This window comes from Electrophorus electricus, chromosome 4 (assembly GCF_013358815.1).
Source record: "Electrophorus electricus isolate fEleEle1 chromosome 4, fEleEle1.pri, whole genome shotgun sequence".
NCBI classification, from domain to species: Eukaryota; Metazoa; Chordata; class Actinopteri; order Gymnotiformes; family Gymnotidae; genus Electrophorus; species Electrophorus electricus.
Genome location: NC_049538.1, coordinates 10,359,346 through 10,386,951, shown reverse-complemented (window position 1 = coordinate 10,386,951; position 27,606 = coordinate 10,359,346). Strand labels below are relative to the sequence as shown.

The following is a 27,606-nucleotide window of genomic DNA, read 5'->3' as shown; positions in this document are numbered from 1 at the left end:
ATCCTTCAAATCCCCACACAGTAACCCCACTGCAAACCACAAATCCCAAAACCATTCGATGCTAAATAACTACCCATCTATGGAAATTACACTCCATCATACTGTATGATCCACACAGTAAATGTCCCATAATCCTGCATTTTAGCAGGAATCCAACCATCTAGCCATTTTGAAACATCAGCCGCCTGTCCTGGTCAAATCTCAGTGTGGCAGCTTTTCAGGTTTGCTGTTCAATAAAAAGAAAGAAATTGCATTGTTGATTAAAAAAAAACAACACGTTTTTATAAAAGCTTTTTTTTTTTTTTTTTTTGGCAAAGCAAAAGGTGTCATGCAGAAGTAGTTTATGCATCTGGAAATATGTCCAGTATGGCAGCTCAACTATGAAGACATCAACAAGAAGAGTGTGAACAAACAATGCCAAAACTTTGCTGAGACCTGGGATAAAGCACAGGTCGTTGCCTTGGCAACAGAATACGAGAATCGGAGATGGCTGTTCCAACAGCATGCTTCATGGCAGAAGCACAGGAAAACCCCACTCTCCAGACACAACCCGTATAAAGTGCACACACACACGCACAAATTTAGCAACTGTACTAAAAGAGGGGAAAAAAATATTTTATTTGCTAATCATTCTGCCAAGGAGGCTGGTACATTCTTTGCATATCTTGCATGTAATGAAAAACAAAAACCATACTGGAAGTTTAAAACTGGTTAATTTATTTCCAGTCTGAACTGTGATGACAACTGAACCGTGACCCAGAGAATATGGTCCGGTCCGAACCGACCCGGGAATCGTTACATCACACACAAGATAAAAAACCATGTGAAAAAGTCATGTGAATACATACAACTACCCAGCAGTGTGAACATCCTCAATAAAGCTGTGGAACGCCACCGCATGGCGAAGCGAGACCTGCCAGGCATGCTGCACGGCCTTAGAGCCGACACAACCCCGTTACTGAAACCATGTGGTGTCCTCAACAGAGACAAGCCAGGGCGCACTCTGTTCATTACCCAGAGTGCTTAGCCAAGTCTCACATTCTGGAATGGAGAAGAGCATTAAAGCAGACACACAGTCTCCCCACCCCACAACCACACACACGGTCTGTCCGTCCCCAACCCATAACCACACACAGTCGTGTGTGGTCCCCCCACCCAAAATCGACCAACACAGACCCACACACACTTTATCCTACAGTAAGATCTAACTAGTACACCCTGGCTGCTCTACAGTGCTCAATCCCAAGTGTGCCAGCAGCAGCAGCAGCAACTCCATTAAACCCGCCCATAGACCGGTCGTCTCCACCCACTGTCCCCGCACCCCCTCCGGAGTGCTGGCCTCCGTCTTCCCGCCTGCCAGTTGGTACTAGACCTGGGGGTGTGGTTGGGGGGAGACATTTATGCCCACTTGATAAATGCAGACCTCGTAGTGCCATCTGTGATGCCAGCCAGGCGAGCGCCACGCCGATCCGAGACGAATGACCGACGTCGTCGGCTCGTACCGCTGCGTGGGCGGTATCCATACACGCTCAGAGACACATTACAGGGACATGCCCTCACACACTCCCAAAACACAGCCCTTTATTGTTGAAAACACGCCCATTACACATCAGTTCTCTAAATGCTGTGGCCATAATTAAATCTAGTCAGTCATTTGTTTGGAACACACAGCAACCAGAGTGTTTCCAGCCACAGTCTTGGACAGATCACCTGAATTTTAATTACCAGTACATCAGATGTTGAACCCTGTAACATCTGTCCTGCTTTCTCTTCTTCCTGAATAAAAGACCCCGTCCTGTTCCTACAGGCTGCGTCAGGACACGGTGGTGTTCGAAGGCAAACGCGTGACCTGCAGTCACGTGCTCGTAGTTACCTGACTCAAAACTATGCACATCAGAGTCGCATCTGTGCTGGTCACGGAAAGATCATTACTTAAAGAATAAAACCTCGGCAACGCGGCTGGCTTCTCCTCAGCCAGACAAACACAACACAAGCACATGTCACAGGAGATAAGCTGTGGCATCTCTGCAGTTCTGTGGTACGTCTCCCTTCACAGGTCCAAACGTGCAGTTTCCCAACGAAGTCGTCCACCTTTCTTAATAAACTATGCTTCGTGCTCAACTTTCCACAAGCGTCTTGTACAAACAAGATAACCTTTAGTTTCATTCTGTACACAGAAAAACCCAACATGTTTGATCAATACGTTGTTTTAATAATGTGGCTTTTGGAAAAGGAATGGGAGGGGAAAAAAAATGAAACACCCTTCATATCTTCCCCACATGCCCTTTGGAAGCACACGTCAGTCTTGGCGTTAATCTAATTTTCAAAGGGTAAGACCACAGTGGCATTTCTGGCACCTCCGTCACCTCACAGAAAACTGGTCTGAGTGACATGGCGACGTAAACGTGCGTCACGTGTGCAGCGGTACCGGTGTTACGGGGCTCGTGGATGACTGAACTGCACACCGTACACAGACAATAACGGCACTGGTTACGGCTCGCGTGCGCGTTACAGCCCACGTGCCGTGTGACCGTCAGCAGTACAGGCGCACCTCGGCGTCGTTTTGTCGTCGTGATTCGACACTAGCGAGCTGTGAGCGTCCACATCGGCGCTGGGCCACGGGAAAGCAGTGCTCCGTGTTTCACAAGTGGCGACTCTCAAGGTGGAAAACAAGCACATTACCGCCCTTATCCATCGTGAACACACCCTCTCCCATTCTCTACGCCATGATGAAAGACCCCGAAAGAGCATCTTGGGGGTGGGGGGTGGGGGATGTAGAGCTCTGTAAGCAGTTATGGTCAGACCTGCCTGTGTGTGTGTGTGTGTGTGTGTGTGTGTGTGTGTCAGCCTGCGCCATGCAGTAAAGAATACAGACCGCCCCCATTTGAGCGCACAAAGAATATAGACCGCCCCTGTAGACCTGGTCATAGTCTGCACACCTTTACAAGACCCCTGCCCCCCCCACAAAAATGCAGTCTGTCTCCTTCTCCCACCCCACCCTCATCTCCATCATCTCAGCGAGGCCGATTTGGAGCGCCGCTCGGCGAGAACGGCATGCGTGTTCCCTGCCCCGCTGTCATTATCTCTGCGAGCGCCGCGCTGTTGCCAGAGAGCACGGCCGCCGTTCAGTCCGACGCCTTTGAAACTCCGCCTCCAGCCAGCCATGATCTGCCTAGCACACGCCCCCAACGGCAGGGCGTGCCCACCCAGGACTGGAACGCTTAGCTAAGGGTAAAATCCCCCCCCGTCTTCTGCTTCTGCTCCACGCTGCCTCTGTCGCACCTGGGCAGGCAGCCTCCCTCTGCATACTGATGCTCACCTGCTACTGATCAGGAGTGTGTGTGTGTGTGTGTGTGTGTGTGTGTGTGTGTGTATATATGTGTGTGTGAGGGGGGGGGGGGGAAGAGGTGGGTGGGTGGGGCTTGCTCATTAAGATAGCAGTATAGATGATTTATTCATTGTCAAACCAAAAACCAGGTGGGAAAAGGTAGACGAGAGAATCTTCAGAGGATGTTACTGTAGGGAAGTGAGAGAGGGCTCCCCTCCCCTTTCTTCTCCTCTCCCTCATCTCTCCTCTTCCTCCCCTCATCCTCTCCACGTCCTTTCTTCTCCTTTCTCTCTTCTCTTCCCCTCTCCTCCCCTCTTCCTCTCCTCTCTGAGCCCTGAGGCTGATCTGCAAGTCCCTCTAATTAACAAGGTGAATCATACTGCAGTTCTCTAATTAGCCAACATGACACTCTAATGGAAGCACACGGGCCCGTCTGGCTCTCGCGCCCATCCCCCTCTCTCTCTCTGTCCCGGAAACGACCCGGGAGGGGTTGGGCACGCGTACCGTGCTCCGCTGGAGTGCGAGGGCCAAGGACGAGGGCACGGGGTCAAGTGAGGGCACGGCAAGGGGTTCCTGCCACCTCCAGACGGGCCCTTTCTCCGGAGCACAACTGAAACTCGCCCACCCCATATAATCTCCTCTCTCACTCCCCCCAGCAGAACTGCACACCCCCAAATCCCCTGATGCCAGCATCCCAAGGAGTGCTGTGTAACACAAAGAAAGAGGCCTTCCTAAAGGCGCGCACACACACACACACACACACACACACACACACACACACACACACACACACACACACACACACACACACACACACACACACACACACACACACACACACGGGCCTTTTGCTGCAGAGACTACATGCCATCTGGCTTGCAGGCAGAAATCTCCCTTTTTGTTGTCGTGCCTCTCATTACGATACTCTGTAATATTCACAAACACGCAGGAGCACCAAAGGTATTTTAAGCGCTCAGTTCCTTTCTCTTTCTTTTCATTTTCTCTGTCATTCATGACATGACTGGGGGACACGCAAGGAAGAATCTTCTGACAACAAAGCAGCCGAGTTAACAACCCCCCCCCCCCCACCCCAAACATTCGGTTTGGCTTGTGCCGGGCCGAACCAATATGATGTTTTAATTAACAAGAGCATTTCTGGCTTTGATGTAACATATAATGAATTTAATGGGAAGAGAATAAGGAGGAAATGTGTGTGACCATGTGGTATGGTGTGGGCAGGGCCAGGAAACAGAACAAGGCTGATTATTGGCTGCAGGCCCGGAGAACGTGGTGAGAAGCCCAGCCAGAGGACCTGCCCCGGCCGAAGTTCGAGTCGCGGACCCCCCCCCATGACTGAACGAAACTGAAGCAAGCGCCCCACGAGAACCGTTCAGGAACCCCGATACGCCGTTTAACAATCTGGAGAAAGACGAACCTTCATCCCTCCCTAAATGAAAGCGTGGAGCGCTGGACGTGGCTCAGGATAAACAAACAGGCCCCATTACGCAGGCGCCAGAATGATGGCTCATATTTTCCTAAAGGAAAACCGGGAGCTCAGAACTCATTCAGGCCACAAACTCCTACAGCATCTGGTCTGACTGCACGTGTGCGTATCTTCATGTCATTGGGAGCACACAAAGATGAGCAGAGAGAGAGAGAGAGAGAGAGAGAGAGAGAGAGAGAGAGAGAGAGATATGCCCGAGGTAGAAAAATATTTGAGGAAAATTATTCTAACAAAACGAAGTTGAGAGATTCCCATTGGACAGCTCTCAGTGTCACCACTCAGAGCAAAAAAGTAGAGCATCGCTACAAGGACAGAGAGGGAGAGAGAGAGAGAGAGAGAGAGAGAGAGAGAGAGAGAGAGAGAGAGAGAGAGAGAGAGAGGGAGAGAGAGAGAGAGAGAGAGAGAGAAGGAGAGGGAGAGAGAGAGAGAGAGAGAGAGAAGGAGAGGGAGGGAGAGAGAGAGAAGGAGAGGGAGGGAGAGAGAGAGAGAGGGAGAGAGAGAGAGGGAGAGAGAGAGAGTGAGAGAGAGAGATGGAGAGAGAGAGAGAGAAGGAGAGAGAGAGAAGGAGAGGGGGGTAGAAGGAGAGGGGGGGAGAAGGAGAGAGAGAGGGAGAGAGAGAGAGAAGGAGAGGGGGGGGAGAAGGAGAGAGAGAGCATGAGCAAGCAACGGGGGAAGGGGAAGCTAGAAAGACAGAGAGACAGAAACATAGAAGGAGACAGACTGTGGTCACTGTGATCTTAAACTTCACAGAGTTAAGATAAGATCTGAACCTAAACTAACCCTAACCCTTGACCCCAACCCTAACCCTTGACCCTAACCTTAACCCTAAACCTAAACCAAAATCTCCCTTTAATGAGCATTGACGACTGACCTCCCCTTTAATAACATTGCTTTATAAACCAACCGTGAAAATAAGTGACCTGACAGGACATGAAGCCCTTCACCAGTTAGCCAAGCTGCAGGAAAGGTAGAGTGTGGCGGTTGACCACACTGCCACCCCTGTGGGGGACTGGGGTTCCACCTGTCCAGGTGGTGTCCCGCTCATCTGAAGCCACTCCATCGTCTTACCAGCTGCAGCACTGGGAGATGCTAATAATGTGGTGTCAGGTGACCAGGGCTGCACTGAGAAATCCATTTAATACACGTTTCACAATGTCACTGTTAAACATGCTTTTGGGTTGCTGCTTTTTGTTGTTTGTTTGTTTCGTTTTATGAAGAAGCCTGATTGCTTAATTTCCTTTCAACATAAAAGTCCCACATAAAAGTCTCACCCCTTTAATACTGAATGAAAGCTACACGCATTTTACAAGCTGCTTCAGGCCACGCCTCCCTTTACTAACCTCCAAAGCATGAGCATTGTTAAACACAAAACAGACAGACAGATGTAACAACAGTCCCACAGCCAAGATGTCATTAGACACATTGGCTGTTGGTGTAACTGAAGAGCGTTGGCATTAGTTAGTGTGCTAGATGACGTTAGCGCCCCCCGCTGCCATGGTCAAACTCTAGAGTCAAAGTCTGGACCGGACCTCAGTCCTCTGCCTTTCGGAAGAGCACACGCATGCAGAGCTGGAAACCGCATGGGAGACGCTCAGTCAGCCCTGGGCTGGCCGTGCCCGTGAAGATGATGCGAGAATGGCTTCAGCTGCAGCAGGACGAGTCTGTCCGCAGTGCCGCGGCAGCAGCTGGGGTTGTGGGGGCTTGCGGGGGGACCCAGGTGGACAGGACAGAGGCTGGCTCTGCTCTGCCCTGCCCTGCAGCCTGCAGCCCGGGCCAGGCATGATGGATCTGTGGCCCCAGAGAGTCTGTGCGCCCTGACACGGTGATGCATCTGCCAGGGCACACGCCGCACCTCCCGCCTGCTCCTGCACGTTTGGGTTCTCTCTCTCTCTCTCTCTCTCCACTCACTCTTTTGCCCCACTACCAACCACCATTAAAAACTGCCCTCGCACTTATCTGGTAAGGAGTTCTGATGATAGGATGTAGGAGCAAGGCTCCCACCCAGTCAGTGGTCTCTCTCGCCAACACACACACACACACACACACACACACACACACACGTTTTTTGGCCATTGATTTTCACTATGTGCATTTTAAAAATAGTCACACTGACCACTGGTCCTTGCCATTGTAGAGAGAGAGAGAGAGAGCGAGAGAGAGAGAGCACGAGAGAGAGAGGATAGAGCAGTGTAACCTGGTGAAGGGCATGAGGGGAGCTGGTAGAACATGCGCCACTGATCCCTGGGTCATGCCCAAACACCCAGCCTCACTACCTACACTGCCCCAGATATCCCACACCACCACGGGCACAGAGTGGACGCATCCCCCCCTCTACAGTGTCCCTCTGCAACTCCACCCCTACGTCCGTCCACCTGTGTCCCCCCTCTACGGCACCAAACGCTCTCCTTCAATAACAGAACCGCCAAGTCAAAGTTCCATGTAAGTACCGAACTGCCTTTTGTAATTTGGGGAAGACATGGAAAGTTCCCCAGTGAAAGTCCCACCCCGCATGGCACTGCACATCAGACCCCCACGAGACGTGTGACGCCAACGACGACAGGCTCGACTGAGACGCAGACAGCGACTCTGGACCCCTCTGGTCCATCAAGGTTACACTCAGAGAGAGAGAGCGCGAGAGAGAGACAGGCACAACAAGACAAAAAGAGAACAATCGCCATTTCTGGAAGCTCAGAACATTGAATAAAAGTGCAATTTCAGCAAAAGACCTTTTTAAAATTCAGACAGAAATTTAGTGCATTTGCAACAAGGGAAGACAAGCACACCTCAGAGAGTGCTGAGATACGTAACCACACAGAGAAAACTGGTATGGGAGGTGTGTGTAGATGAGCATGCGTACGAGTCTGATCTGTACAAGCACACGTGTGTCATGCATGCAGGGGAGCAGCGTGTTACTTAATGAGGATGCGATCCGTTTAGAGAACACTACCGTTGCACAGCCTATTACAAACCACCTCATTTGCATAAGGGGGCTCAGGAAAGGGGAAGGACCTATATCACAACGGCACGGAAATTCAACGTCCAGTTGAATTTAACACCACTATACAGGCCGCTCCCCTGGGTACCCCTCACCTACCACATATGACACAGACTACAGACCTTACTGCACTGAACATAAGTCCTGCATGAATGAAACTGCTGGTGTGGCCTCCTCTAAAATGAACATACCATGAACTGACTGATATATTGACCGACGCTTGATCAATAAATATTGACAGACATATCAACATGAATCGATGCATTGTTGAATCTCTCCCTGAAACTCTTTATGCATCTGTTTTGTCAAAAACAACACAACAATACACCACATAAAACAAGAGAGATATGACAGAATATTCTGTTTGTGTGTGCGCACGCGTATACACTTCCAGAAAGCGAGAAAAGTAAGCATGCAATTCCACTGAACATCTGATCCACTGGGAGCAGCAGAACTTTTTTAATTAGCCGTGCAAAAACAACAGCAAAGGAGGGAAACCCCGTATGTAAGCAGATCTGAGTCGCACGCCGAGTCGCTCCTCTGACAGCGTCCCTCTCCTGGACGTATAATTGCCAGCCTGAAAGACCGGGGGAGACTCTTTGTGATGCAAATTATATGGTCAAATTATCTAGTGCACGTGGAGGAGAGGGTGGGAGAGGGAGAGAGAGAGAGAGAGAGAGAGAGAGAGAGAGAGAGAGAGAGAGAGAGAGAGAGAGAGAGAGGAGAGAGAGAGAGAGAGAGAGAGCGAGCGAGCAGGAGAGTGTAGACCTGAGCTGCCCTGTTCAATCGCCTGATTAAAGTCTTTATAAAAAAAGACCCTGCAATTTTCAAGCCTGGCTCAACAAAACTTCAGCCAGCGCAGGTAGAGGGGGGACAAACCCATGATCACCAGTCAGTTCAAAAATAATGCCTCAACGTCCTTCCTTTTCTTTCTTTTCTCCCGAGTCAGACTTTAAATGGCGTTACATATGTAGCACTGCATGAAATATTAACCTGGAGAAGCCTTGAAATGTCACGGGTAATGAGGAGTCTGGCGCTTACCTCCTTAGCCTTCTGCTTCAAGCGCGCCTGCTCAGGGTCCTCCAGCCTTGAGCGACTCTGAGAGAGAGAGAGAGAGAGAGAGAGAGAGAGAGAGAGAGAGAGAGAGAGAGAGAGAGAGAGAGAGAGAGGGGGGGGGGGGGGTTAACAGCTGTGATAGAGGTGTATTCTAAAATAGATCTGAATGGGGCCAAAGACGAGGTGTCAAGGACAGAGAGGGTCTGGATTGGCGATCGTGAGACTGCAGGAACACAGGCGTCCCCGTCTGGACTGGACCGGCCCGGCCCTCCACTACACCGAGCTGCTTCAAAACACCATATTAAAGAATCAACGCAGTGTGTGTGCCCGAGGGAACGAGACAGTCCTAAATGACACTCCACGCACGCACTCTCCTGAACATGCAGCACATGAAGAGTTAAGACGTGTGTCGGTCTCTCTCCTGAACGTGCCGTGTCGTATGAAGAGTAAGACGTGCGTGTCGGTTTCTCTCTACCTCAGGCAGTCCAGTCTGTTCCCTCAGAAACAAACATAGTGGCCCATCAGGCCCACGGCCCACACCTGTCCCACCCCACGCATGCAACTAAACACGCCAACACACCCCGGGCGTTGCCCGATTTACTGATCTTCAGACGCATAACATATTTAGATGCCAATTGTTAAAGGCTGAGAGAGAGAGAGAGCGCGAGAGAGAGTAAGAGCGAGTGAGTGTGTGTACGGTTTTAAGCCCATCAGGCAGTCTGGGTGGTGCTCAGTGTGTGGGTGGAGTGACTGGACCCCTGCTCCACCTCGTCTCCGCTCTCCCAGGACTCCAGTTATATGAGGAGGGTTTTATTTTAGCAAGGTCAAATTTAAGGGGTCAAACTGAGGTGAGGCTAATGAGTGAAGCCAGCAAGGACATAAATGAAGCGCGTGTGCTATTTCCGTATTTGGACTCAGTCAGCCACACAGAGCGGCACCACGTGTCATTTGCACGTCATATCCGGAACCGAGAGAGCAAAACGGCAGCGGGTCTTCTGTGTGTCACGGTGGGTTCTGGCGGCGAGGAGGCGGAGCAACGAGCAAGCCGTCAGAGAGCGGCCGGCTTTATCTGGTCAGGTCAGACGCGCCTCATACGAGCAGCACTGGGGAGTTTTAACAGAAGAGGACAGGACGGTAAAGCAGCGGGCAGCCCGCAGTCTGATGAGCCTCTCCACCACGGTGACGGGTGGGTGGTGATGGGGCGGGGGGGGGTGTGTGTAACAGGACGGGTGGGGGTCGTTACTTTGGCCGCTCTGAGGAGAATCTCTCTCTCCTGTTCGTCCTTCCGTTGCTTCTCCAACCGTTCGAGCTGCTCAAAGAACTTCAGCTGGGAGCGAACATCTGAGGTCTGTTCACACCAGTCCTCATCCTGGAGAGAGGGAGAGGGAGAGGGGAAGAGAATATGGAGAGAGATAGGAGGAATAACGGTAAAAGAGTGAACAATGTGCACAAACCAACAGTCGAGTTCAAATGTTTACTACACTGAAACTAAAAGTTTAGGTTTGCTAAGGACACGCGTCTTTCCTGCGCGGTTTTCTGTTGATGACTCACTATGGAAGACATCTAAAGTGCGTCCCAGAGCTCATAGCGCTCAGGTGGAAACTAAGTTTGTGGGCAAACAAACTGTTAACACCATAATTAAACGTGTTTATGTCAGAAACGTGCCCTCGATTCTTCTCTCCCATTACCTCACTCTTTCCAGATTTTCAGGCGGGGGATCAGAGCGGCACGGAGTCGAACGACTTCTGGGATCCCCCTCCCTTGCTCCCTCACCCCACGTTAGTAGTGGCTTCACAGCGCTCCCTCCCAAACCTCCGCACGCAAACTGACTCCAGACGACGCGAGAACAACAAAAAAGACGAGAGACAACCGCTGAGCGACAGGAAGGCGGTCGTGCAGGTCCCGGTGCGCGGCCTGCACGCCAACAAACTTCTGAAAGCCTTTTCCACCGTGGCTCCTCCCCCCTCCCCGCTGTGCCGCACCGTTCGGGCGGGGGCTCCGTTCTGCGTTCGGAGCCTTTGAAGGGCACAGTGTGTGTGGGGGGGGGGGGGGCCCACAGACGGCACGACTGAAGGACCCAACCTCCCCTCCTGCACGCGTGTTTATCGACCTTCTTGCGCGCGGCGTCTCAGACAGAGCTGCTCCGGTGCGTTTTTACCCAAGAGTCGGTTACCCAGCAAGCACGCTTCCGAGACACTCGCACTGAAACTTCTGAAAATCGAAAACCCTTCGAAGTCATTTGTTCATAACAACGAAACCGTCCCGCCGACCAAACATAGAGAAACACCCAGCACACAAACACGGCACAACCCCGAAACCCAAAAAAGTACAAATGTTTTGAGAGTTTGCAAGGATCTTTAAAGGACGCTCCCGCCATCGTGGCACAAGGGCGGCGTCCCGCTAGACTGATGCCAGCGTCGGGAGCGTCGTCTCTGTCCAGCCCCACCTTGCCGGAGTCCATGCGGTGCTGAGCGATGGAGGAGACCTTCTCTAGCACGGTCCGCAGACGCGCCTGCGTGGCGTGGGAGATGTAGTTCACCGTCTCCAGAGGCACCTCCGTCACCCCAAACTTCCTGGCTGGAAGACAGAGGAGCAGACGTCAACCCCCGACCACGTCCAAGGGCGTTCCTGACTGGCGCTCGTACATGGACGACTCCTCCGCCCACGTGAGAAAAAGGCGTGGTCCGCGTGTCCTTAGAGGAACTGTGGAGCAAGCTCATTAACCCACATAGGAGTGAAGCTATGTGAGAGAAGACAGGAAAAAAAGAAAAACAATGAAAAGCAAAGAAAAACAGAACGATAAACAGAACGAAAGGCCCTGGTTTGGGTGACCGTTGGAGAGGGTAATTAGGCTCCCTGGCGTCAGACCCTGCGCTCAGACTGCCTGCTGTTCCAGCCTTTTCTTTCATTCCAAAATTAACATAATTTTAACATAATTTCCCCTCCAATGTTCTTTTAAGTAAATCGCTGCAATTATTTAAATCGGCGGCTCCGCGCGTCCACCGCGCACCTCCCGAGCAGAGCAGCGGAAACGTTGAAGATCGCAGGGAGATAATGAGCGGCAAAACGCAAGGCCCACGGAAAAGACGTATAAAACCCAAACGTTCATCAAACAGCAGCATTTACCGCAGTGCCCCCGCACCCCCCTGAAAACCACACACACACACACACACACACACACACACACACACACACACACACACACACACACACACACACACACACACACACACACGGTAAGAAAACGAGGCCAATCACCCTTGTTCTGACACACATTTCTAATCTGAATATGGCACATACACCAACGTCTGAACACAGCACACGCACCGGCATCCGAACACAGCAGACGTCTGTAACGGCGTGTACTGAAATCTCTGAACAGCACGGAACTCAACATTTTGTCTGTTGATATCTGCACAGACACAGACGCCACCACAGGAGACACGCGTGTCTCTGAGATCACAGGCCTTCCATCCCACACAAGGGCCAGTAGATCACGTACGTGAGGTATGAGAGCAGCTCGTAGAAGCACATGCATCAAAAATCCCCCCCCCCATATGTGTGAGAGCAAGTGGGCGAGTGTATATATCCACCGCCCTCTGGGTGAGCAGGGCTAGCAGTCTGCAGCCACCCAAGGCCTCTGTGCTCAGCCCAGCAGGGGGGCGCACTGCAAACCTCGGCCTGCCAGCAGTGAGATCTAAACCGGGGAAAGACGCATCAAGCTCTAAACCGTGCGTGCCCCACCTCTCACTCCAGTCGGCACGGGGTGCGGGACAGCTCGTCGGTGAAGTTTAAAGGAGGTGAAACAGGGATGAACCCACAAAGCCCACAGCAGAGGAACCACAGCCTCAGAGATCCCGGACCCGCAGCCCACGGTGTTCCGCGCTCAAAGTCAGCGGGTTCTGTTCTCCAGCATGTTTTCTTCAGGACGTGACAGAAAAAGGAGCAAGGAGCGTTCAAACGGCAAGTCCACACACTAGTAATACCACACGCACACCCACGCTCTCTGACACACAGAGACACTCACGCAAGTGACATCACACTGCGTGATTACATAATTTATAAGGCCTTGAACTCTAAATGGACATGAAAAGACAAAAGAAAAACCAAAACAAAAACACCCCAGCGAGAGGCAAACACAAAGAGAGGGGGTGTGGCGTGCTCTGCCACCAGGGAGAAGAGAGGCACCAGCACAGGCCCAGAAGTGTCAGGGCTGAACTGAACTGAACTTCCAGACGCGTGTATGCAGTATATGTGTGTACGTGCGCGCATTTGTGTGTGAATATCTCCAGTACGTGTTTTTGTGTGTGTGTGTGTGTGTGTGTGTGTGTGTGTTACCCATCTCCAGGACGCGGCGGTGCAGTAGTCCTGTGGGCAGGAAGGCTTCGTCCTTACAGGACCGGATCTGCGTTCCGACCAGCTCTGAGTTAGTGGCCAGTATGCGCGCGCTCTCCTCGTTCAGATTCACGCCAGCCATGGACGCCACATCGTTGATGTCATCGTCATCCCTGCACAGCACAACACAGCACCGATCACACCCGAGCACCCGCCACCTCACACACACACGCACCAACACCGCCCGGCAGACCAAGCAGAACCCAGAGGCCTCTGTGCCCTTTACATGGGAGCTTTCATTCTTTCACATTTTCAGTCGTTTAGAGTGTGTGTGTGTATGTATATACTGTACTTGCTGTACTTCATCATGGAGGGACAGAAATCTTCATTAGAAAGTAAACAGAAGAACTGTACATATATAAATAGAAGAACTATACACTCATACTACAGGGTCATTTCAAGCTTGATTGACATCCCTTGTGCCCAATAGAGAACTTTCATTCTCTGTTTCCCTGGCAACAGTGTCCTAATTAGAGAGGGAAGGCGGAAAGCCCTGGGCGGCTCGGAATGCTGTCGCAGGTTGGGGGTTGGGTCACACAGGTCAAAGTTCAGTGTTCTCTACTCCAATTTTGCATTCCCCAGCTCTGGGTTTGACGAAGACAACCCCCCCCCCACCAATTTGCCGGCCTTCATACCCAGCCTTGTCGCCCGTGCGTGGGCCAAGGCCCAAAGTGCGCGCCCCGCCCCACCCCACCCTACTGTGGCGCTCCAGAGCCCTAGCTCCTCCGTACAGAACCCATCAGTGCCGAACACGACCTTAGTTTTGCTTCGTTTCCAATTTCCAGCACCCACGGTGAAGATGCCCCAGGATGCACCGGGTTTGGAATTTTACAGACAGACAGGGACAAGGCACGACCTGGCTCATGCAGGTCATGGAAGCTTCCAGAGAGGAAAAATCAAAAATATGCGGGTAGGGGTGATGGAGAATAAAAAACGAGGCTGCCTGTACAACGCAGCTCTGACAGCTTAATTAGCATCACGCCACAGAGGTATTGGTTTATCAATCAGATACCGCCCCCCTCAGGGGGAGGAGACAGTGACATTACTGCACACAATGGGGCCCAGCCAATCACAACACACACAAACAGACTGTATGCAATTACTGCTATTTTAATTGTTGCAGTAATGATAAAGCAGCCCGAATACGCAGGAGCTAGTACCAAGGACGCGTGCGCACGCGCACACGCACGCACGCACACACACACACGCACGCACACACACGCACGCACACACACACACACACACAGCACCTACAGGTGTGGCCCATGCTGTGTTTAGCATGTTTGCTGGGGGGTCAGGGGCGGGTCTGACTGTCTTGCACGGTAATGTGGCGTACGTTGACACATGCGGCCCTCATTTTACAGGAACATGTACACTAACAGTTGCAAAGGAGACTGAACCCTGAGATACAGAGACATCGAGCTGAGAAAGGAGGCAGGACTGGAGAGAGGGGCAGAGAGGTAGAGACTTGGAGACAGAGACAGGACGACAGGAGCACAGCTGAGCTCCTGTTCCCCGAAAGAGTCGCCCACAGTCATACACACCAGCTCAGGGACATGCTGCCCCCTGGTGCTCGCTCTGGTTATTACAGCCTGCCTCCCATACACCAGCACACACAAACAAACCCCTCCCATTTCTCATCTGTGCCCACAACCCCCCACCCCCCCCCACACACACACTCCCACACACACCTGAAGGAGCCTCCCCCAGGGTCATTGAGTTTGTTCTTCTGGGTCCCTGAGAGCTGAACACCGATGGCAGTGGGACTCCTGCCCGTCTGGATGGTGGGAGCCTTCCCTACAGCACCTGTGCACAGCAAGCAGGTTACAGTGCACAGCCCAACACAGCCCCATGCATGTCTGGGGGAACTGGACAGCAAGACAGATTCTACCTCTGCCTGTTTTTAACTAAGCCCAGACATCAACTAAGCCCACACTTTTCATCATCTATTCCTTTGTCCATCTCACTCTCACTTTCCCCCTTTTTCACGTAGAACACATTCCGTCAGCCCTACCACACATCACAGGTTTATTCCCAAGTTCCCCAAGTTTATTCCGAGTGTATTCCTGGACCTCCTGTACGCAGGTGACTAACAGGCACGTTCCTCACTCTGGACAACCGCAGAGGGAGCGGAGGCCGCGCTGAGGGGCGTGGCCAGTCAACAGCATGCAGAGGAGGGGCCTTACCTGCTGCCCGCACCGTCTGGGTGATGACCACTGGCATACGGACCTGCCCTGCCACTGCCCCTGCCCTCTTAATGCCCTATGGGGGGGGGGGGGAGAGGGAGAGAAGTTTAATATCAAAACAGACATTGGACCTTGAGCTACTTCGGCATCAAATAACGGAAAAACAAACATATAAACATATAAGATATCGAACCATTATGAACAAACGGCCAAGACAACACACACACACACACACACAAACACACACACACACACACACACGAAATGTCTGTTTTAAATTAATCTCAGATTTCTACTATATTTTAAATAAAATGGTAAATTTTGGATTAACAAAAAAAAAAAAGGCAGAGACAGACTGGAAAAAATGAACACCGGGTAGAGAGAGAGGGGAAAAGAGAGAGGGGGGGGGGGGAGAGAGAGAGAGGAAAGAGAGGGGGGGAAGGGAGATGGAGAGAGAGAGAGAGAGAGAGAGAGAGAGAGAGAGAAAGAGAGGGGGGTGGAAGAGAGCGGGGGGGGGAGATGGAGAGAGAGAGAGAGAGAGAGAGAGAGAGAGGAAAGAGAGGGGGGAAGGGAGATGGAGAGAGAGAGAGAGAGAGAGGGGGGGGAAGAGAGAGAGAGAGAGACATAGAGAGAGAGGGGGGGGGAAGAGAGAGAGAGAGAGACAGAGAGAGAGAGAGGGGGAGAGAGAGACAGAGTGCTCTAATAAACACGGCGGACCCTGTGCAGGGCCGGCAGTGTGGCTGCAGGCCCCTCATCCGTCTTGACCCGTTCTGCGACCCGTTCTGCGACCCGTTCTGTGTGCTGTTGCATATTTCTCTGCCTTGTTTCAGTCGCCTGCACGCTGGCACTAACCAGTGAACCCTTGGGCTCAGTTCTGTGGGGGTGCGGGGGGGCGGACATGCCCCTCTGGGGGTGGAGGTGCTCCGCAGAGCAGGGATTCTGCAGCGGAGAAATGTGCATGTATCCACCCGAACTGTGGAGGTCCAGCGAGGTAGGATGGGTGTGAGTGAGTGAGCGAGGACATGGCACAAATCACATCTCCACCCCCGGACAGCTACTGAACTACCCCTGTCCCCAACTACCCCTGACTCCTTAAGCGACAGTTTTACCCCCCCCCCACCCCACACAAACACCCCGACATCTGGATGAGTCTCCGCCCCAGAGGTTTGTGATCTGGGGCATGGGGGTGAAATCGCCAGGGGCGGGCAGGTGTGGGTCACGACCTGAACCAGAGGAGGAGAAGGGGTCACGACAGATTTGTGACTTCATATGATGACCACATGACACTGAACTGACCTTGACACTACAACAGGGAAAAAGAGAGATAGAGAGAAAGAGCGAGCGAGAGAGCGAGAAAGAGGGTGAGACACCTACCTGTGGCAACACAGGGGTGCTGTTGGGTTGCCGGGTGGCGTTGCCCGGAGTGACAGTCCCAGCAACTGCACCGGCTGGGGAGACGCTGGTTTTAGCCGCCTGAGGAGGCTGAACGAGGGACTGCTGACTGTTTAACAGCGAGAGACGCAAAGCTGGCAGACTTTTCTACACACACACACACACACACACACACACACACACACACACACACACACACACACACACACACACACACACACACACACACATACACACACACACACATACACACACATACATACATACACACACACACACACACATACATACATACACACACACACACACACATACATACATACACACACAGACACACACACAGACACACACAGACACACACAAATCATTAATGAGAAGTGACAGAATTAATTAATGATCAATGATACAGGATGTCACCAGAGAGAGAGAGAGAGAGAGAGAGAAATTAAAAATCGCTGCTTTTTTTTTAAGCCACGTCACCGATTGGTGAACCACTGTCTGGAATGCTGGCTGCAGGTCTACCGTCACCCTCTACGGCATTTTCTCACTCTACCGTTTAAACCATCATCTGTGACAATTTAGCCCAGTAGACGGAGCTACAGCTGATACACTGGATCTCGTTGCCAGGAACAGCAGGTACATGGTGTTACAGAAATTACTCTGACCACCTAAGCAACAGTTCTATTTATATGTTATCTTTACTAGATGGGAAAGATCCCTCTGGTGACAGCGGTCAGATCTGCTGATTTTATATATATACCTTCAGAAAAGGGACCAGGTATGGTTGCGGTGAAGACTTCAGCTCCGACTGCAGACGGTTGGTGAACTCCTCCGGTTCAATTTTGGCATCCTGACAAACAAAGAATCCACAGAAACAAACTTCTATTTCACAGATAGCTCAGTGGTTAAGGTCCTTGACTTGTAATCAGAAGGTTGCTGGTTCAAGCCCCACCCCCAGTGCCACGCTTCTACTGTTGGGCCCCTGAGCAAGACCCTCAATTGCTCAAGATGTACTCAGTCATAATTGTAAGTCGCTTTGGATAAGTCTCAGCTAACTGCTGTAAATGTAAATACCTGGAAATACGTAATAAAGCACACACATATCAATTAACAATGTCACTTTACGTTTAAATCCAATAACATTTCATCCAGAGCCATACTGAAAGATGGTGCTGGCCCCTACAGGTTGGTGAGAATGACCAGATCAGAACTTTGGGTGGATTTCCACATTCGACGTTCCTGACCAAAAGTCAGGAACACCCCTAATGCGTCAGGACGTGAGACGCTCCAGCCCCTGATGTGTGTGGGGACGTCAGGACTCACCAGCAGGTCCTGCACTAGTGCCTTCACGTTCCGAGACGTCTCGGGGGAAGGGGAATTATGGGATGCCAATTTAATCAGCGTTGCCAGGAAATTCTTGCACTTTTTCACATTTTCTTGCATTTCCTGTGGAAGAGGGAGAAGAGCCATGAGTGTGTGTGTGTGAGAGAGAGAGAGAGAGAGAGAGAGAGAAAACTGTCAAGCTACTGTCCAGCTGCATGTAGGCCACTGTGTGAATGTGGTGTGTCTGGGACAGTTTCCAGCTGTGCATATAAAATGTGCATAAAAGATACAACCTTGTGGCAGCTGTGAGCATGTACGTGTGTGTGTGTGTGTGTGTGTGTGTGTGTGTTGGGGGCTTGAACCTGGAGGGCACACAGACCTGGGAGACGACAGGCGCTCCAGGTGCAGGGCCAGCCGTGCTGGGAGGGGCCAGCGTGGGCTGACCATGTGGCCCCTGGGGGCCCAGGGTGGCAGGGACCTGCTGGGGAGCCGTCACCGCTACAGCCGCTGCCAACGGCGCCCTCTGGAGGAGAGAGAGAAACACACAGTGATGAACAAGAGTCCCGGGCCTGAAGCACCACATAAACACTCGACTGTCCCAACGCACGTCATGTTGTTTTTACCAAACAAAGAGAAAATGTATAATAAATGACTGTGCATCAGTGAATGATCCTTAAGTCCAAGAAACAAACAAACAAACAAAAAAAACTCGAATGAAGCTGAGCGCTCACTTCATAAACAAATCAATATCTTAAAAAGCAAGTGAACTTTTATTTTCATTTAAGAAATATCTCAGTCAGAGAGAGAGAGAAAGAGAGAGAGAGAGAGAGTTTGCTCACAGTAAGGGCAGCAGAGGCAGCAGTAGCGGTGTGGGGAGCAGGACTCGGAGTGGGGGACTGCACCACCTTAGACTGGAGCGTGGGGGGGGGGGCGAACGGTCTGGGACGAGGCCGGAGACTGCAGCCAGCGGGGGGAGGAACAGCCAGGTGCAGACGGGGAAGGGAAAGAGAGAAGTTTCAGGGAGAAAAGGACAGCGTGGTCTGTGCAGGTCAGCCTCACTGAGCCTCACAGTCGTCTAATCCAGCAACAGTTTGAAAGAATCTCTTCTCTCATTGTAATAATGGAGGCCACATACAGGACAGTACAACTAATACACAGAACCAACGCCTGACCAGTCACCACACAAACAACACTACCTAAAGGGCAGTGGTAGCTCAGTGGTTAAGGTCCTTGACTTGTAATCGTAAGGTTGCTGGTTCAAGCTCCATCCTTGCCAAATTGCGACTGTTGGGCTCCTGAGCAAGGCCCTTAACCCTAATTGCTCAAGTTGTACACACTCATAATTGTAAGTGGCTTTGGATAAACGCGTCAGCTAAATGTCATAAATGTAAAGACTTTGGCCCAAACAAAAGCCAGTACCTGTTTCTCATGCCTTTTTGCACACTGAATCCAAATACATTTTCAGAATTTCCCCCATCACCCACAGGTTTTTTTCCTCCATTTTTCTGCCCCGTATATGTGCACGTTATTACAAATATGGGCCTGGAGCCCTTCTGTGTTCCTGAGGCCAGACGTGAAAATCATAGTCCATCTAAACACAATTTAAATGAAATAACAGCCTTGTTCATGAATTAGTACATATATCATTTATGTACACGTTGTTTTCACTTGAAACCATGCCACACAGAAAGATTATAAAAGCAAATTCAGGGTAAAAAAAAAAAAAAAAAGTTCTGTACGTTTGTGGGACAAAAATAAATAAAGTTTTGTTGAGCAGTGTAATGTAGAGATCTTACTCATGACTGGAACAAACAAATGTGAAGAACCCTGATCACAGTGATCCTACAGCTAAAACCAAGCAGCTCACACTGGGAGAATCTCCTCTGGTCTGACAGTTTTCCCTTGTGGATGTCGGAATAACAACCCCGCCAGCTACGTACACACAGACACACACTCATGCACACGCAAACACACAATGATGCCATCACAATATCTTTCAGGCAGCACTGTTAAGCTTTGAGAGAGAGAAATAGAATAGACAGAATAACTTGGCAAAGATTAGCACAACCAAGAAGTAGACACGCTTCCATTGTACTTGGCTAGCACAGGCTGTGTCTGACAGAGTGAAGAGAGATCTGAGGTCTTCTGACATACACAAACCTCAAACAGATCTGTTTTCAGTTGCAGTTGCTGTCCTGTGAAATCATTCGACTTGCACTCTGCTGTATTACGCCTCACACAAAAAATACATAACTAAATAGCGCCATCTTGTGGCCAACGACAGTGGTGAAGCTGTGGTAAGCAGGGTCAAAACAGGCGGAGAATCTCATAAGCGTTTTGACGCTCTCCTGCACCTACTCGGATAAAAGCAGTTATTTATTCTGATCATACCAACACCAGATATTTCTGACCAGAAACGCATTTTATTATCTTATGCGTAAAAATTAAGTATTGCTATTTGTTCTTGGTTAGATACAGGGTGAACCAAAAGAGCAAAAGCTGATTTCGTTGAAGCACCTTGGTTTATGTACAGCGCTCTGATGCCACCTTGCGGTCAAAGGCCACAATATAAAGAAGGGGATTCTTTCCCCGCCCCATCCACAAGATGCTGCAATCTTTGAATGAGAACACGTTTAGGCCTTCAGAAACTTAAATAATGCCCTAACCCCCCACCAACAAACGAATAAGTACATAAACACACAGACAGGCTGATGTCCGCGTCCTGAGCTCGGCGCGGCTTTTCTGCGCCGTGTCCGTTCAGGCCTGCGTGCTCACCCTGCCTCGGCGTCTGAACGGGGCGACGCTCACCGCATTATGACAACCAGGATTTCAGGAAGAAAAAAAAATTAAACAAAGACTATCAAGATGCTCTCGTCTAACGCTGGAAAACAATTTATGAAGGCCCTGCACAAACTGCGTCCATAAATCATTAGCATGCGCATGAAGGGAATTTTATTACTTTTCACTCACCGATTTGCAAAAGGTAAAGCACCTCTGCTTGTCACGTACTCATACTAAATCAGTAATGTAGACAAGAAAAAAAAAAGAAGAAAGAGCCAGGACACCCATTTCGCCTTACAGGAGAGAAGAAAACCACTATCGATCAAAAATGACGAATAGTGAGTATACTTAGTGAATGTGAGCACTAGCGAAGTGATGAATGCCCTCCTAACAGGTGGAAAGGGATAAGCAAAACTTCAATGCAATATTAAACAGCTCATTAAAATCAGAGATGGAGGAGAAGGGATGGAGCAGCGATTACAGGGAGGAGAAAAATGGGGGAGGCACCCTGCTCCATCAAACTTACAGGAATACACCCACCCTAAAGGATTAAAGATACAGTAAGGAACCCCCGCAAATACACCCTCCCTAAAAGATTAAAGATACCTTCAGGATCTACGGCTCAAAAGTTTACAGAGCCAATCAAGAACCATGAATGCTGGGAAGCCTTTTTTGTTGCTGTTTTAAAACTTTTCAAACGCAACTCCACATATTTGTCCAAACTAACAAGAGCTGTAATGTCACTTTCCATTTGGTCGACTAGTTTAAATTAGACTAAGGGCCAAGATTGAGATGCACGTGAGCTCAGCTGGCCCACATGCAGGCCACGCTCATGTTCGTGAACATGCTTGTACGCTTCTCCAGTTACACATCCTTACCTGGAACACTGAAACACCTGAGTAGCAGCTACCACTGAGGCAACTGTGGGGACCCGGGTCATGGCGGGGATCAGCATATCTAGTCTCTGCTACCTCAAACAGTGAGTAAACTGTACAGATGAACGTGTGTACGATATCAGCTTCAACTTTCCTTTATGCTTTGCCAGCACTTCACTGCTCCCATTTTTCTGACCTGTTCATGCATTTTCAATTCTCCAAACTCCTAGAACACACAGAACACAAAACGTCATGCCCATTTGTTTACGCTTCGATTCAGTTCTCATCTTTCCATCTTCTTACTCTTCCATACACCAGTGTGACTCGTGTTACATGTCATTTCAAACTTAAACAGTGAAATCAGTTTTTAGTTTCTATTAAAAAACAAAACAAAACAACCTGGGACCTGGGACCATGTCCACCAGGACATCTGGTACCCTCCAGTGGTACTGATGTTGCAAATCAGTCAGGAACTGGACCCTCCTGTTCCCCTCAGTCACAAGGTAATTTAGAACAGAGTTTTTAAGCCATGACTGGCAACTCAACTAAGGCAAGTTTGCTTTCCAGCAGTGACACACACACACGGCTCTAGGTGGCGCCGTTTTACAGCCTTGTGACTAATTAGCAGTTATTATTAGCATATTTGGTTTGCTAAAACCAAATTAAGAAATGTATCGACACTCAGCATTCATTTTATTGTTAGTGACACATTGATTAACGTCTGGCCCTGATAAGCAGGTCCACTGCAAGCCTGTTTGTATCGAACGAAAACTTTCAGACGATGAAAACATCAGGTGATCTGAAAAGAGAAAAGCTTATTAAGCCTCCTTCACTTTTTTCAACGATCAATTATTACCCACATTAACACTTCATATACTACAAAATCTCTATTACCACTGTACAGCATTATATACAGACAATAATAATAATCAATCCGTTATTACCATCAAATCCAACCTGTTACATTCAACACACCTGCACTAGTAAGGTTTGCTCAGTTTCCACTCTCTCCTTCTCGAACCCCCCCATGTCTCACAACTCTGAGCGCCAAACACCTGTAGCAAAGCCTCACCAACACCAAAATGTTTCCTGATGCTTCATTCCCTCCTCTCACAGCTTGCTCCGCCCCAGCTCCGCCCCAGCTCCGCCCCAGCTCCGCCCCAACAGGTCTGCATCTGGCTGGGAGGGCACATGGCCGAGCGCCTGAGGTTTAGAGCAGCATTTCTCGACCCAGTCCTCAGGGCCTACCTTACTTTTGTTCTGTCCCACCGCTACATGCATTGGAGTCAAGCCATTAAGGGCCCGGATACCTGGTACAGGTGTCGTGGGAGCTGGGAGAGCAGAAGTGTGAACCAGACCCTCTCAGACCCAAGCAGACCCTCCCGTTCATCTGCTCACCCAGGTGCTGGACAAGCGCAAGATGACCAACTACAGTACCTGCCTCGCTGACGGTCTTCACGCGCACACAGTGCTCCTCTCTAAAAGCACATGAACCACCAAAAAGGAAGAAAAAAGCAAAAGAAAAGGGGAAAACAAGAAGAAGAAGAAGAAGAAGAAGAATTCCAGGCCTTGGCTTCACTGTTGAACCACCGTGGCCAAGAACAGCTAATATAGAGAGGTGTGTCTACCTGTACAGGTGCGCAGCCACCCAGCAGCTCACCAAACTGGGTCCTGCAGGAGCTGCCGCGGTGGAAGAGCATGGTACGTACCTGCGGGGTCGCGACCCGGAAGGCGGCGCCGCCGGTAGGGGTGGTGGGCCGGGGCGAGAGGCTGCTCTGGGCCTGGGCCTGGGCCAGAGCCTGCTGCGGCACCAGCACCAGCTGGCCCAGTTCAGTCCGAACCAACACCATGCCTAGGAGACAGGCACAGAGCCGTGAAGCGTACAACACAACGTACATGACACACAACACTGCACACGTGGGAACTCGGCAGGTCAGGAGAAGGGAAACGTCTGTACAGGACAGTTTCAGCCTCCCGAACATGATGGGTTTCCCCCACCTGCTGTTCTAGAACGTACAGACATCAAAAGGTGCTTCCTGGCATATAAATGGTATACAACAACCTGACATTCAAAATCCAGACAATTAGAAATTATACTATTATATTTATCATGCATCACCACATTCAATAATAATGATCCAAGTGTAACCAATGGAGCCAGCTTCCTGTTATACTGTAAACATGAACAAATTAAGGCAAATATGTGTTACATAGATGATTAGGAGATTATGATTATACAAGAAAAAGATTTACATTTACAAAATTTAGCCAACAGTTTTGTCCAAAGTGACTTACAATTGTGACCAAGTACAGTTTGAGTGATTAAGGGTTAAAGGTTTTGTTTAGGGGCCCAAGAGCAGCAACCTGGCAGTGGTGGGGCTTGAACCAGCAACCTTCTGATTACTAGTCCAGTACCTTAACCACTGAGCTACACTGTGTGAGAGAAATTATACTTATTTCCAAGAGGTGAATCTATTTCGCTACTGTTCAGAATGTGAAGCAGGAAAATACATTGGACATGTAAAAAAAAAAATCATGCAATGGAAGATGAGAAGTGATACAAATTTAAAGCCTTTAAAGGCATAAAGAAAAAACAATGCAAAACACCAAACTGCACCGGGAATACCAGTAATTAATATTGTAACAGATATCAGGTCTGTGTTAATTTTTTATATATAGTAAGTACCAGGGTATTTAATTATCTATTTGTTTTATTATCTATTTAAAAATCGTTCAATAAAAGTTAACCATAAACTTTTAACAATGTTTTTCATCCAAAGTCAGGCACCAAATGATAAGACTATATTAGACTTCTCATAGTGTTCCTCTACACGCTTCCGTAACAGCTGCACGGAGCAGGAGCAGGTGAAGGTCTTAAGGTGACAAGAAACTCTCAGGTGGGAAAACAGCGATTGTCAGACTTTGCGAGACTCCTCTCCTGCATGGTTAGAGTTCTGAAACTCTGGCGACACACAGCCAGAACACACAAGGCTCCGTGGGGTCCACTCTGCCGTGCCGGCATGGTCTCCAGGTGCGTGCTGCTGCTGGGGTCTGAGCACGTGTGTCACCACCATTGCACGAACTGGCTTTCAAATAAAGGACGTTTACAAGCTCAGAACGTTCACAGCTGTTAGAAACACATTAAATAGAAATAAGAATTTTAACTTTGTTTTTTCTTATTAAAATAAGAATTCTGTTATACGGAATATAACAGTGACCATTTCGATGGAAATCTATGGGAAATCAATATGCTCTATTGACCCCATTCCCCTGATCTAGCCCGTGGTATATGGTGTGTATACATCTCTAGCCCGTGGTATATGGTGTGTATATCTATCCTGTGATGTATGGTGTATATATCTAGGCTGAGGTATATCTGGTTTATTGTCCAAGGCAATTGGGTAGCAGCCCATCCTCGCTAAGAAACTACAAATGACTTGGATTTACAACATTACAAAACACTTTAGTTTCTCCCTTGGAGCAATTTCAGAATAAAGCCACCATCGCTTTCTGCATGAGACTCCTTCCCCTTCCACTATGGCACTGATGATGGTACAAGCTGAACACGGTCGCCTGACAACAAACAGGAAGACATGATTTAAGCAGCAATAAGCTCATGTTTGTTTCTTGAGTGCACGCCTCTGTGCTTTCGTTGGATCCTGGGTTACTTGTTTACACGTCACAACAATGACAATTACTGCTGACAAGAAATTTACAGCTATTTACACTTCTCCCCAAATATTTAAGCCCCCCCCCCCGACCTGCATCCAGTCTGAGATTAAAGCTTATGAGGGTTTTTCCTCTTGTAAATCATGTCACAGGTTTTTAGCTTTTTCTGAGCTACAGCACTGCAACAGGTGAGTGAGTCAGAGCAGCACCAGGTCAAATTAGTCTGCAGAAACCCTTTCCGATGTTAAGAGATCGGCCAGAGCAGCAGTATTCTCAGAAATCCGCCGTACACTTTGCCTGGTAAAGCTCTTTTGCTAGGAAATCAAGAGGTGTCAAAGATAAATGAGAAAAAAAAAACAAAAAAACAAAAACAAAAACAAACTTCAGTTGATTTTACAAAATATAAAAAATTCCACTAACCTGTAGTGGCGAATATATTGTATTTTTTATATGTTGACTTAAAGGCTCAGACTAGCTAAACTAAGAAGACCGATAAAACCCCAAAAGGCTCAAACTGACTTTTACAACTGCAACAGTCCAATAACGGCGGTTTAACCTGTCAGAACTTCTTACCTGGTGGGATAGTAAACCCAGGGGGCAGCTGGATCGTTGTCTGCTGCTGTGGGGGTCTAACGATGAGCTGAGGAGCTACAATCCTCGGCGGAGGCGCCAGCCCCGCTCGGGTCTGAGCTGGAGTCGTGCTGGCCAGGGGGGTCGTAGCGGGGGGCGCAGGCCTCAGCATCCCGGCCGTCGTTGGCGTCTGAGCGCCCGCAGCGGCGGTGGGTTTGACAGCCGTGGGCGCAGACGTAACGGCAGCGCTCGGGCTGACGACGGGCGGAGAGCACGCGGTGTTTATCGCCGAGTTCACGGTCCCGGGCTGACCGGGAACCACTACTTTGGAAGCGGAGGGCGCTCCCGACTTGGCCTCCGCACCGTCGCAGTTCCTGGCGTGGTTCACCTGTGGAGCGGGACTCGTCTCTCCTGTGCGCGCTGCCTGCTGTACCAGCGCCGAAACGGCGGTGCCGTTCCTGCTCTGAGCGATGCTGGCCACGATATGACTCGGAAGTCTGCGCAAAGCTATCGTAGGAGTCCCTCTGTCCAGCGCAATGGCCGTCGCGGACGCGCCGGCGTTAGACACGGTAAAAGTCGTCGCATTTGCACATGTTGTTGCCGTTGCACTGCTGAAGACCGCTGCCGCGGACGCGTCGGTTGCAGCGGGGTCTGTTGGAGAGTTGGTGGACGTTACGGCGCCGCCGTCCCCGTTCAAACTCTGGGCTGCCGCGCGCGTACTCCGCGCGGTTGGAGAGAGGTGTTTTGGACGAGTATCGCATGCCCCCGACGTCTCGCCGGAGCCCGGGGTCGCACCTTTGTTGCCCGCGTGGATGCTGACCGGCGGAGAAGTTACCCCGTCGGACACCCCGCTGCTGGCAGACGGTCCATGTGACTGCACACCGCTCGCGCTCGCGCCGGTCTCTGAAGTCGAGCCCTCCTCGAGGGACGCGGCGGAGCCCAGAGAAGGCGGCTTGGCGCGCGTGTCCGGGCTGATGCGTGCAGGCTTGGCGTCCTGGCTCCTCGCAGCTGCATGTTGCCCTTGTTGTGGCTGGTCCTCGGATGGGGTGCCTACCCGGGCAGGTAGCGCGCGCCCCGGGTGCTGCTTGGCTGTGTGCGCGCCGCCCCTGCTCTCACCGTGCGCTCCGGCCGCGCTGTTCGGGCCACCGAGCTGCGACTCCAACGAGCCCACCAGGTCGCTCACCGCTTTCTCGTCCACCTCGGAGAACAGCATCTCTTCCAGAGGGTCGGAGGCGCCCGCCATCTTTGACGTGAGGTTGCTGTCTAAATTGAACAAGGGGGCGAGTGCGCGTGCGTGTTACTATGCATTGTGGGAATGGCTCTGACGTCAGAGCGCCAAAATTTATCCTCTGCTTTCTATGCGTTGTTATCGTGGGGTATGAAATAGTGGTAGTGCAGCCACTAAATGTAGGTGTATTTACACCCAACACAACGCTCGCTTTTAATACATAAGCCGGTACTACTCTTCACATGTCAACGCTATTTGAATAAAAATGTTTAGTGTTGATTTTTTCTTAGTGCTTTCTACTGAA

The 27,606-nt window shown here is 50.3% G+C and overlaps 1 protein-coding gene across 1 annotated transcript in view; it reads right to left on the bottom strand.

Annotated features, from left to right (window-relative positions):
- Window positions 1–27,351, bottom strand: part of LOC113584288 (transcription initiation factor TFIID subunit 4-like) — a 46,320-nt gene extending 18,969 nt beyond the window's left edge. The window contains exons 1-12 of the mRNA XM_035525753.1: window positions 26,078–27,351; window positions 23,545–23,687; window positions 18,559–18,702; window positions 18,180–18,302; window positions 17,617–17,706; window positions 16,839–17,003; window positions 15,465–15,540; window positions 14,970–15,084; window positions 13,222–13,391; window positions 11,330–11,460; window positions 10,127–10,252; window positions 8,869–8,925 (exon numbers count right to left, since the gene is read on the bottom strand). Coding sequence (XP_035381646.1) covers window positions 8,869–8,925; window positions 10,127–10,252; window positions 11,330–11,460; window positions 13,222–13,391; window positions 14,970–15,084; window positions 15,465–15,540; window positions 16,839–17,003; window positions 17,617–17,706; window positions 18,180–18,302; window positions 18,559–18,702; window positions 23,545–23,687; window positions 26,078–27,317 — 2,580 coding nt within the window. The 5' untranslated portion in view covers window positions 27,318–27,351. The remainder of the gene's footprint in view (window positions 1–8,868; window positions 8,926–10,126; window positions 10,253–11,329; window positions 11,461–13,221; window positions 13,392–14,969; window positions 15,085–15,464; window positions 15,541–16,838; window positions 17,004–17,616; window positions 17,707–18,179; window positions 18,303–18,558; window positions 18,703–23,544; window positions 23,688–26,077) is intronic.
- Between the last annotated feature and the right edge of the window lie 255 nt (window positions 27,352–27,606).